Source organism: Capra hircus, chromosome 25 (assembly GCF_001704415.2).
Source record: "Capra hircus breed San Clemente chromosome 25, ASM170441v1, whole genome shotgun sequence".
Taxonomy (NCBI): Eukaryota; Metazoa; Chordata; class Mammalia; order Artiodactyla; family Bovidae; genus Capra; species Capra hircus.
Genome location: NC_030832.1, coordinates 18616385 through 18628951, shown reverse-complemented (window position 1 = coordinate 18628951; position 12567 = coordinate 18616385). Strand labels below are relative to the sequence as shown.

Below are 12567 nucleotides of genomic sequence, written 5' to 3'. Positions count from 1 at the left end.
CTGGAGTGGGTTGCCATTTCCTTCTCCAGAGGATCTTCCCGGCCCAGGGATTGAACCCGGGTCTCCCACCTTGCAGGCAGACACTTTACCATCTGAGCCACCAGGGAAGCCTTTTATATAGTTTTAAATCCATTTTGAGTTTATCTTTGTGTATGGTGTTAGGAAGTGTTCTGATTTCCTTCTTTTACATGTAGCTGTCCAGTTTTCCCAGCACCACTTATTGAAGAGACTATCTTTTCCCTGTTGTTTATTCTTATCTCCTGTGCTGTGCTTAGGTGCTCAGTCGGCTCCTCTGTCCATGGGGATTCTCCAAGCAAGAATACTGGAGGGGGTTGCCATGTCCTCCTCCAGGGGATCTTCCCAACCCAGGTCTCCCACATTGCTGGTGGATTATTTACCATCTGAGTCACAAGGGAAGCCCTTTTTGTCTCCTATATCATGAATTAATTGACCATAAGTGAGTATGTTTATTTCTGGGCTGTCTATTCTGTTCCATTGATCTTGCATCTGTTTTGCTATATCAGTCCTATACTGTTTTGATTACTGTAGCTTTGTAATATTGTCTGAAGTCAGGGACTGAGATAACTTCAGCTTTGTTCTTTTTTTCTCAATATTATTTTGGCTGCTCAGGGTCTTTTGTTGTTCTATATACGTTTTAAGATTATTTTTTCTAGTTCTGTTTTTAATATTTTGAAAGGTTTTTACATTAGATTACTTTGGGTAATATGGACATTTTAATATTAATTCTTTCAATTCATGGCATGAGATATCTTTCCATTTATTTGTACCATCTTCAATTTCCTTCCGCAGTGTTTTATAGTTTTCACAGTATAGGTCTTTCACCTCCTTGGTTAAGTTTATTCCTAGGTACTTTATTCTTTTTGATGAGTTTAAGGAGATTGATCTTTGCTTTCTCTTTTGCTATTAATGTATAGAAAAACAACAGATTTCTGTATATTAATCTTGCATCCTACAACATTATTTAATTTATTTTTCAGTTCTAATAATATGCCCTGTTCCTTTCTATTTATTATTATATCTATCATAGATTTTTGATTTGTGGTTACCATGGGGGTAATATGTGCTGACCTATAAAGTGTATCTGCTTGTTTAAATCTGAGAGTCATTTAAATTCAAACACATTCTAAAATATTTATATATTCACTCCCCTCCTCCATGTTTTGTGCTTTTGCTGTCATATTATACAGCTTTATGTTTATCCCTAACTGTTTATTTAGTTATAGTTGATTAAACAATTTTTCTCTTTAATCCTCTTACTAGCTTATTTAAGTGATTGATCCACAGCCTATTCTATATATTTGCCTTTACTAGTGGGATTTTCCCTTTCCTATAAATTCTTACTGCTTGTTATAGCCTTTTATTTTCCACTTAAAGAAGACACTTTAACACTTCTTTTAGATTTGGCTAGTATTGATGAAATCTTAGGTTTTGCATGTCTGAGAAGTTTTTATCTCTCCTTCAATTATGAATGATAGTATTGCTAGTATAGTATCCTACATTGTAGGGTTTTTCCTTTCAGGACTTTATATATATAATTTCACTGCCTTCTGGCTTGCAAAATTTCAGCAGAAAAATCACCAGATACTCTTATGTAAGTTCCCTTGTATGTGACTGTCTTTCTTCTGCTGCTTTTAGAATTCTCTCTTTATATTCAATTTTTTGCCATTATAATTATGATACCTCTATATCACCTCCTAGGGGCACATGTCCCAACCTGATTGCTTCTACTCCCTTCCTGCACAACTCCATGTGGATCTTTGCTTACAGCCTTGGTTGTCAAAGAATCTTCCTGCCAGTTTCCAGTTGGTTTTCAAAAAATTTGCTCCACATGTAAATGTATTTTTTATATGTTCATGGGGGGAAGTAAGCTCAGTAACATATTACTCTGCAATCTTGTTGCCCTCCCCCAGAAGCTTACAGCTTTGAGGAAGAAGCACACAGTTAAAACTAAACCAAAAAAAAAAAATCACAGATTGCCATTTCTGGCAATCTATAAAGCATTTATGGATATTCTGGCCTCTGAGATGAAAGAAAATTCTCCATAGTTCAGTTCAGTTTAGTTCAGTTCACTCACTCAGTCATGTCTGACTCTTTGCAACCCCATTAACCACAACACACCAGGCCTCCCTGTCCATCGTAAACTCCCAGACTTTACCCAAACTCATGTCCGTTGAGTCAGTGATGCCATCCAACCATCTCATCCTCTGTCTCCTCTTGCCCTCAATCTTTCCGAGCATCAGGGTCATTTCAAAGGAGTCACCTCTTTGCATCAGGTGGCCAAAGTATTGGAGCTTCAGCTTCAACATGAATCCTTCCAATGAACACCCAGGACTGATCTCCTTTAGGATGGACTGGTTGGATCTCCTTGCAGTCCAAGGGGCTCCTAAGAGTCTTCTCCAACACCACAGTTCAAAAGCATCAATTCTTTGGCGCTCAGCTTTCCTTATAGTCCAACTCTCAAATCCATACATGACTACTGGAAAAACCATAGCTTTGACTAGATGGACCTTTGCTGACAAAGTAATGTCTCTGCTTTTTAATATGCTCTCTAGGTTGGTCATAACTTTCCTTCCAAGGAGTAAGCATCTTTTAATTTCATGGCTGCAATCACCATCTGCATTGATTTTGGAGCCAAAAAATATAAAGTCAGCCACTGTTTCCCCATCTATTTGCCATGAAGTGATGGGGCCAGATGCCATGATCTTAGTTTTCTGAATGTTGAGCTTTAAGCCAACTTTTTCATTCTCCTCTTTCACTTTCATCAAGAGGCTCTTTAGTTCCTCTTCACTTTCTTCCATGAGGATGGTGTCATCTGCATATCTGAGGTTACTGATATTTCTCCCAGCAATCTTGATTCCAGCTTGCGTTTCTTCCAGTCCAGCATTTCTCATGATGAACTCTGCATATAAGTTAAATAAGCAGGGTGACAATATACAGCCTTCACATACTCCTTTTCCTATTTGGAACCAGTTTGTTGTTTCATGCCCAGTTCTAACTGTTGCTTCCTGATCTGCATGCAGGTTTCTCAAGAGGCAGGTCTGGTGGTCTGGTATTCCCATCTCTTTCAGAATTTTCCACAGTTTATTGTGATACACACAGTCAAAGGCTTTGGCATAGTCAATAAAGCAGAAATAGATGTTTTTCTGGAACTCTCTTGCTTTTTCCATGATCCAGCAGATGTTGGTAATTTGATCTCTGGTTCCTCTGCCTTTTCTAAAACCAGCTGGAACATCTGGAAGTTCACAGTTCACGTATTGCTGAAGGCTGGCTTGGAGAATTTTGAGCATTACTTTACTAGCGTGTGAGATGAGTGCAATTGTGTGGTAGTTTGAGCATTCTTTGGCATTGCCTTTCTTTGGGATTGGAAGGAAAACTGACCTTTCCAGTCCTGTGACCACTGCTGAGTTTTCCAAATTTGCTGGCATATTGAGTGCAGCACTTTCACAGCATCATCTTTCAGGATTTGAAATAGCTCAACTGGAATTCCATCACCTCCACTAGCTTTGTTCATTGTGATGCTTTCTAAGCCCCACTTGACTTCCCATTCCAGGATGTCTGGATGTAGGTGAGTGATCACACCATCGTGATTATCTGGGTTATGAAAATCTTTTTTGTACAGTTCTTCCGTGTATTCTTGCCACCACTTCTTAATATCTTCTGCTTCTGTTAGGTCCATATCATTTCTGTCCTTTTTCGAGCCCATCTTTGCATGTAATGTTCCCTTGGTATCTCTAATTTTCTTGAAGTGATCTCTAGTCTTTTCTATTCTATTGTTTTCCTCTATTTCTTTGCACTGATTGCTGAGGAAGGCTTTCTTATCTCTCCTTGCTATTCTTTGGAACTCTGCATTCAAATGGGTATATCTTTCCTTTTCTCCTTTGCTTTTCACTTCTCTTCTTTTCACAGCTATTTGTAAGGCCTCCTCAGATGGCCATTTTGCTTTTTTCATTTCTTTTTCTTAGGGGTGATTGATCCCTGTCTCCTGTACAATGTCATGAACCTAATTCCATAATTCATCAGGCACTCTATCTATCAGATCTAGTCCCTTAAATCTATTTCTCACTTACACTGTATAATCATAAGGGATTTTATTTAGGTCATACCTGAATGGTCTAGTGGTTTTCCCTACTTTCTTCAATTTCAGTCTGAATTTGGCAAGAAGGAGTTCATGATCTAAGCCACAGTCTGCTCCTGGTCTTGTTTTTGTTGACCGTATAGAGCTTCTCCATCTTTGGCTGCAAAGAATATAATCATTCTGATTTCAGTGTTGATCATCTATTGATGTCCATGTGTAGAGTCTTCTCTTTTGTTATTAGAAGAGGGTGTTTGCTATGACCAGTGCATTCTCTTGGCAAAACTCTATTAGCCTTTGCCCTGCTTCATTATGTACTCCAAGGCCAAATTTGCCTGTTACTCCAGGTGTTTCTTGACTTCCTACTTTTGCATTCCAGTCCCCTATAATGTAAAGGACATCTTTTTTGGGTGTTAGTTCTAAAAGGTCCTGTAGGTCTTAACAGAACCCTTCAACTTCAGTTTCTTCAGCATTACTGTTCAGGGCATAGACTTGGATTACCGTGATATTGAATGGTTTCCCTTGAAAACGGACAGAGATCATTCTGTCGTTCTAGGGATTGCATCCAAGTACTGCATTTTGGACTCTTTTGTTGACTATGATGGCTAATCCATTTCTTCTAAGGGATTCCTGCCCACAGTAGTAGATATAAGGGTCATCTGAGTTTAATTCACCTATTTCATAAAGAGGTGGCTTTTAAAGTGAGCCTGAAGTTTGTTCAGGAGCCAGCTAGATCCATTTACAACCTAGGTGAAGAGCTCATGTTAGGAAAGCACTTGGGATCATCAGGAAGTTGAAGGAAACTTCTTGTAATTAAAGACCAGGGAGCAAGGCAAAGATGAGATTTCAAGGAGCTTGGGATTTGAGACCTTTTTTTTTTTTTTTCCCAGAGTGGTTTTAAGTTCACAGAAAAATTGAGTTGAAGATATAGAAATTTCTCATATACCCTCTGCTCCCACTCATGCATGTTGTTCAGTCATTCAACAGTGTCCAGCTGTTTAAGACCCCATGGACTTCGCTTACCAGGCTTCCCTGTCCATCACCATTTCCCAGAGCTTGCTCAATCCTATCTCCATTGAGCCGATGATGCCATCCAACCATCTTGTTCTCTGTCATCCCCTTCTCCTCCCTTCAATCTTTCCCAGCATTGGGGTCTTTTCCAATGAGTAGGCTCGTCACATCAGGTGGTCAAAGTATTGGAGCTTCAGCTTTAGCATCAGTCTTTCCAATGCATATTCAGTGTTGATTTCCTTTAGGATTGACTAGTTTAAGCTCCTTGCCATCCAAAGGACTGTCAAGAGTCTTCTCCAACACCATGGTTTGAAAGCATCAATTCTTTGGCACTTAGCCTTCTTTATGGTCTAGCTCTCACATCCATACATGGCAACTGGAAAAACCATGACTATATGACTTTGACTATATAGACCTTTGTCACACACACATGCATAGCCTCCCTTATTATTAACATCTCCCACCAGAATGGTATATTTGTTTATAGTTGATGAACCTACATGGACACATCTTGTCATCCAAAGTCCATAGTTTACATTAGGTTTCGCTCTTGGTATTGTGCATTCTATGAGCTTGAATAAATATGTAATGACATGTATATTCTCTGCCCTAAAATTCCTCTGTGGGATCTTGGTTTTGTTTTGATTGTTTGTTTTTGCTAAATATGAGGAGTAGCACCTGCAGGGCTGTAAGTTTCAGGCAGGATGTCTTAATAATAGTCTTATCTCTTAGCTAAGAGGAAGTTGCTATATAACACAGAGAGCTTATCCCAGAGCTCTGTGACAACCCAGAGGGGTAGGATGGAGGGGGCGCTTGGAGGGAGGCTCAAGAAGGAGGGGATATGTGTGCATTTCTGATTGATTCATGTTGTTGTATGGCAGTAGCCAACACAACACTGTAATTATCCTCCAATAAAAAAATTTTTAAATAGCTTTATCTCTACTTCTTGTCCCAAACAGGTAAAATGATAGAAGATTACTGGGGGGTATCAAGAAAGATTCTCGGAGATCTGAAATTCTTGGAAAGTCTCAAGACATATGACAAAGACAACATTCCTCCAGTGATCATGAAGAGGATCCGGGAAAGGTTTATCGATCACCCAGATTTCCAGCCTGCTGTAATTAAAAATGTATCATCTGCATGTGAGGGTCTGTGCAAGTGGGTGAGGGCCATGGAGGTGTATGATCGTGTGGCCAAAGTGGTGGCTCCCAAACGGGAGCGGCTGAAGGAAGCTGAGGGGAAGCTGGACACACAGATGCAGAAACTGAACCAGAAACGAGCGGAGCTGAAGCTAGTGGAAGACCGTCTCCAGGCCCTGAACGATGACTTTGAAGAGATGAATACCAAGAAAAAGACATTGGAGGGAAACATTGAAATCTGTTCCCAAAAGCTGATCAGGGCAGAAAAACTGATTAGTGGTCTTGGAGGAGAGAAAGACAGATGGACAGAAGCCGCTCGGCAGCTGGGCATCCGTTATACTAATCTGACGGGGGATGTGTTGTTGTCCTCTGGGACTGTGGCTTACCTGGGGGCCTTTACTGTGGATTATCGGGCTGAGTGCCAGAAGCAGTGGTTGGCCCAATGTAAGGACAAGGTCATCCCTGGCTCCAGTGACTTCAGTCTTAGCAACACATTAGGAGATCCTGTAAAAATTCGTGCCTGGCAGATTGCTGGGCTTCCCATTGACTCCTTCTCCATTGACAATGGCATCATTGTATCCAATTCCAGACGCTGGGCCTTAATGATTGACCCTCAGGGGCAGGCCAATAAATGGATCAAGAATATGGAGAAAGCAAATAAGCTGTCAGTCATCAAGTTCTCAGATACCAACTACGTGAGGACGCTAGAACACGCCCTGCAGTTTGGTGCCCCAGTCTTACTAGAAAATGTTGGGGAAGAGTTGGATGCCTTTATTGAACCCATCTTGCTCAAGTCCACATTCAAACAGCAAGGGGTTGAGTACATGAGGCTTGGTGAAAACATCATCGAATACTCCAGAGATTTTAAGTTATACATCACAACCCGTTTGAGGAACCCACATTACCTCCCTGAGGTGGCCGTGAAAGTCTGTCTCCTCAACTTTATGATCACTCCCTTGGGCCTCCAAGATCAACTCCTTGGCATCGTGGCTGCCAAGGAGAAGCCAGAACTTGAAGAGAAAAAGAACAAGTTGATTGTGGAAAGTGCCAAGAACAAGAAACAACTAAAGGAAATTGAAGATAAGATATTGGAGGTCCTTTCCCTTTCTGAGGGCAACATACTTGAGGATGAGACCGCCATCAAAATTTTGTCTTCTTCCAAAGTGCTGTCTGAAGAAATCTCTGAGAAACAGGAAATTGCTTCAGTGACAGAAACACAGATCGATGAGACCCGTATGGGCTACAAGCCAGTGGCTGTTCATTCTGCCACCATCTTCTTTTGTATCTCTGACCTGGCCCACATTGAACCCATGTACCAGTACTCCCTGACATGGTTCATAAACCTCTACATGCAGTCTCTGGCCCATAGCAAGAAGAGCGAGGAACTAGAGCTACGGATTGAGTACATCATTGATCATTTCACCCTCAGCATCTACAACAATGTCTGCCGCTCTCTGTTTGAGAAGGACAAGCTGCTTTTCTCCCTCCTCTTGACAATAGGAATCATGAAAGAGAAAAAGCAAATTAATGAGGAAATTTGGTACTTTCTTCTAACTGGAGGCATTGCCCTGGACAACCCTTTCCCCAACCCAGTTTCTGAGTGGCTGTCTGAGAAGGCATGGGCAGAAGTGGTCCGTGCATCTGCATTGCCAAAACTGAAAGGCCTTATGGAACATTTGGAACAAAATGGTAATGAATGGAAGTTCATCTATGACTCAGCCTGGCCCCATGAGGAAACATTCCCTGGATCTTGGAAGTTTCTTCAAGATTTGGAGAGGATGGTGATCCTCCGATGTTTGCGGCCCGACAAAATGATTCCAGCCGTTCGGGGGTTCATTGCTGAACACATGGGAAATGTATACATTGAAGCCCCTACGTTTGATCTCCAGGGGTCCTACAATGATTCCAATTGCTGTGCACCGTTGATATTCGTGTTGTCTCCAGGTGCAGACCCAATGGCAGGTAAGGGTAGAATGTTGTCTGAGGAATATTAATAGATGGATAACAATAGCTTGTCCCTATTGAGCAGGAATCTCAAACTCAAATGGCTTTGAAGGGCAATCCAGTTAACAGACTAAGGCAGGGCTGGGACTACCTTTTCCCAGGCAGTCTTTTCTGGCCTAAAGAGGGCAGCTCTTTTGTATTGTGCCATTTGATAATGTGATTTTAGGATGGCCAGATTATCTGCTTCTTCAAAAAGAAACCAGAAATTACCCATTTAAAAAAATATATTTATTTATTTGGCTTCGTCAGGTCTTAGTTGCAGCATATGGCATCTTCCTTGCATCATGTGGGATCTTTCTTTATGGTGTACTGGCTTAGTTACTGTGCGGCATGTGGGATCTCTGTTCCCTGACCAGGCATTGAACTTGTGTCCCCTGCACTGCAAGGCAGACTCTTAACCACTGGACCACCAGGGAAGTCCCAGAAATCACCCATTTTTAAATCTTGGTAACTCATTCAATTTTTTTCTTGAAAAACTCTGAGAGGGTTAGCCAGGGCTAGATTTAGCCTGGTGACTGCTAGTTTATCACCTTTGTCTTAGACCATTTTCTCAGACCATTGTTTCTCTCAGCTATGCTTTTTTCTCTTCTTTGAATCTTTAAATTTTTAAAGTAATTAATGCCTCATGTAGTCAAAAAAAAAAAAATGCAAAAAGCATAGGGTTATGGCTCCATTAGGACCATTTTGTTACCTCAACAGACATTTGGCAAAGTGGGAGAACATTTTTGTTCTCACAAATAGAGGGTACTACTGGCATTTAGTAGGTTAAACTAAAGGATGCTGCTAAACAGCCTACAATGCCCAGGACAGCCCCCACAACAAAGGACTATCCAGACTATAATATAAATAGTACTGGGGTTTAGAAGAGCAAAAGGTACATCTTCCTCCTAACTGTCTCAGAAATAACTGTTACTAGTAGTTTGTGTAATTTTCCAGAAAGTGTGTGTGCATGTAAAAGGGTATGAGTTATTGATAGAAATAGATTAGTTTTCTATTCTGTTCAGTTCAGCTCAGTCGCTCAGTCATGTCCGACTCTTTGCAACCCCATGAATCGCAGCACGCCAGGCCTCCTGTCCATCACCAACTCCCGGAGTTCACCCAAACTCATGCCCATCGAGTCAGTGATGCCATCCAGCCATCTCATCCTCGGTCGTCCCCTTCTCCTCCTGCCCCCAATCCCTCCCAGCATCAGAGTCTTTTCCAGTGAATCAACTCTTCGCATGAGGTGGCCAAAGTACTGGAGTTTCAGCTTTAGATCATTCCTTCCAAAGAAATCCCAGGGCTGATCTCCTTCAGAATGGACTGGTTGGATCTCCTTGTAGTCCAAGGGACTCTCAAGAGTCTTCTCCTGTTAGGGGATGTTAAAGCTTTAGTTTTCTCTGTTGTTGAATGAAAAAAGAATACCAGAAATGTCAGTGACAAGATTGCCAGTTCTCCTGTGAAAACAGAAATTTGACATGTATTCTGACCTTGTTAGAAACCCTGCTTCAAAGAAAATCAGAAGAAGGAGCTGAAATAAACTGGTATTTTTCCAGGTTCCAACACTTAAATTATTGTTATTGTCAAAGCTCAGTTCATGACCCCTTACTAGCATCTTGCTTCTTCCCTATGTTGTTTCTGTGTAGGCTTATGTGGTAGGAAAAATGAGGGGAAACTAGGAAAAGTAGAGAAAAGAAATGGAGGAAACAGTAGAATATGCTCTGTAAAATGATGATGTGTTGAGAGAACAGGCCTGTAAAATATAATGGTGTATGTAGCTTATTCCTGTCCCTCTATACTAGAGGCTTCATCAGATTCAGCTTGGATGATGTCCGAGGCAACCGCAGATGCTGTGTCCCTCATAGCGTGTCGCATTAGGAGACAGATACTGTCTGGTTGTCGTTTATCACTAGATTGATCAGTGGGTTCAAGAGTTGTCAGTGTGATTCACGTCAATACTCCTCTCCTGCCTCCTTTATGAGATTTCCCATCAGCCTTTCACCTAAGATGGTGGCTCTCACTCTTGGCTGCACATTGAAATCACCTAAAGAACTTTAAGAAAATCTCCATGAAAAAACAAATACTGTATAATATCACTTATATATAGAATCTAAAATATGGCACAAATGAACCTATCTATGAAACAAAACCAGACTCACAGACATAGAGAAAAGACTTGTGATTGCCAAGGAGGGGTTGGGAAGGGAAGGCTTGGAAGTTTGGGGTTAGTAGAGGAAAATTATTATATATAGAATGGATAAATAATAAGGTCCTACTGTATAGCACAGAGAAATATATTCAGTAGCCAAGGATAAACCATAATGGAAAAGAATATTAAAAAGAATGTATATATAACTGAATCACTTTGCTGTACAGCAGAAACTAACACTACACTGTAAATCAACTATATACTTTGATAAAAATAAATTAAAAGCAGCCAGTGAGAAAAACAAGATAACCTACAAAGAACAGCAGTTAGACTAGCAACCGGTGTTTCAATAGCAACAATGCAGTTAGTGGAATAATGCCATCATTGTGCTAAAGGAAAATATGCAAACATAAAATCTATCTTTCAAGAATGGAATGAAATAAAGAGAACATCTTAATTAAAAACTGAAAAGAAGAAAGAAAATCTTCATGTGCAAGCTTTGCCTTCTACCAATTAAATTAAAATCTTTGTAGGTTAGACCCAGGCACTGTGTTTTATAAAGCTTTTCGGGTAATTTCAACATGCAGCCGATGTTGGGAACCAATGACCTAATGGTTTTATTGGCCTTAGAAAATCATTACCCAGATGCATTATTGCATTAGGGACTGCAAAATGATGAGAATTTAATTCTATCATTCCTCCCTCATAAATTAGCTGGAACTCTTCCATAAAGAAGAATTTTTCTTTATCAACTCTTTGGTTTACTCAGGCAGCAAAGGTTCTTGCTCATACACTATTTACCAGCTTTCAGAGTAATGAAAGCTCTAAGAAGGTGGCTTTCTGGTACATGTATTAGTGCATGGGTTTTAACATAGTGAATGTTTCACATATAGTAGTGTTTGACTCCACTCCTGCCATCATTCCTTTTGATGCTCAGATTATTCATCCTTTAGCCTATTAGGATAGGAGTACCTCTATGGCGATATGCTTTTCACATAACCCCAGTAGTTTTTGATGACTTCCTTGCTGTGTAGAACTACCATATATCATTCAGTCTTATCTTGAACAAATGTTTCTCCAAGGGACTCCAATTCCTTTATTGGGTCATGGTATTTGGAAACCTAGGGTTCCTGTCACTACTGAGTACATCATTGATTGCAGACCTTATTTTCCACTCATTCTCTTTTTGGCTGCATCCACCCTGCTGTTTTCATGCTAATTTTTAAAATGTATTTCTTTCTGGTTGCAATGGGTCTTCATTGCTGCACATGGGCTTTCTCTAGTTGTAGCAAGCAGGGGCTACACTTTATTGAAGTACATTGAGGAGGCTTCTGTTGTAGCAGAGCACAGGCTCTTACACATGGGCTTCCGTAGTTGCAGTACCTGGGACTCAGTAGTTGTGGCACAAAGGCTTAGTGTTGCTCTGTGACAGTCTTCCCAGACCAGGGATAGAACCTGTGGCTCGAAAGACTTCATGTGATCTTTGGGTTTCCCTGGTGGCTCAGATGGTAAAGAATTCGCCTGCAATGCGGAAGACCCAGGTTTGATCCCTGGGTCAGGAAGATCCCCTGGAGAAGGGAATGGCTACCCTCTCCAGTATTCTTGTCTGGAGAATCCCATGGACAAAGGAGCCTGATGGGCTACAATCCATATGGTCACAAAGAATCAGACACAATGGGAGAGTAACACTTCCACGTTGAATTTTTATCTTCAATAACAATGCTTTCCATTTCTAGAAGTTTTATTTGTTTTGTTTCAAATTCATGTATTTTTTTCCCATAGAAGTCTGAAATTTAGGCTGACTCAGGAAGCAATGCAGAAACTTGTCACTGGCTTAGAGCCTGGGTAAAAACAAAAAAGCAACAATTGTTCAGTGAGAAATTAAAATACCAAGCCTAGGCTACATGCAGATGAGGCTTTTAGAGTTATAGTACCCTGTGGTATGGGATTCTCAAGCTGAGAAATTTCCTGTAAAACTGATCCAGAAGGGGAAAACCCTGGGGACACTAGTGTTTGTATATACAAAATTGTTCTGTTAGGGCATTCCTTAAACCCACAGTATGTCAGACTCCCACAGAATAACACAAACTTGCTGATTGTGAACTGACAAAAAAAAAAAATTATAAACTAACACATCACTATAAGGGGTAATCAGCATATCAAACAATTAAGAGAATTAACACCCTCCCCAG

The 12567-nt window shown here is 40.7% G+C and overlaps 1 protein-coding gene across 1 annotated transcript in view; it reads left to right on the top strand.

The window, feature by feature from the left end:
* The window catches only part of DNAH3 (dynein axonemal heavy chain 3), a 236259-nt gene that overhangs the window by 194991 nt on the left and 28701 nt on the right, over positions 1 to 12567 (top strand). Inside the window, 1 exon segment of the mRNA XM_005697585.3 lies at positions 6064 to 8205. Coding sequence (XP_005697642.1) covers positions 6064 to 8205 — 2142 coding nt within the window.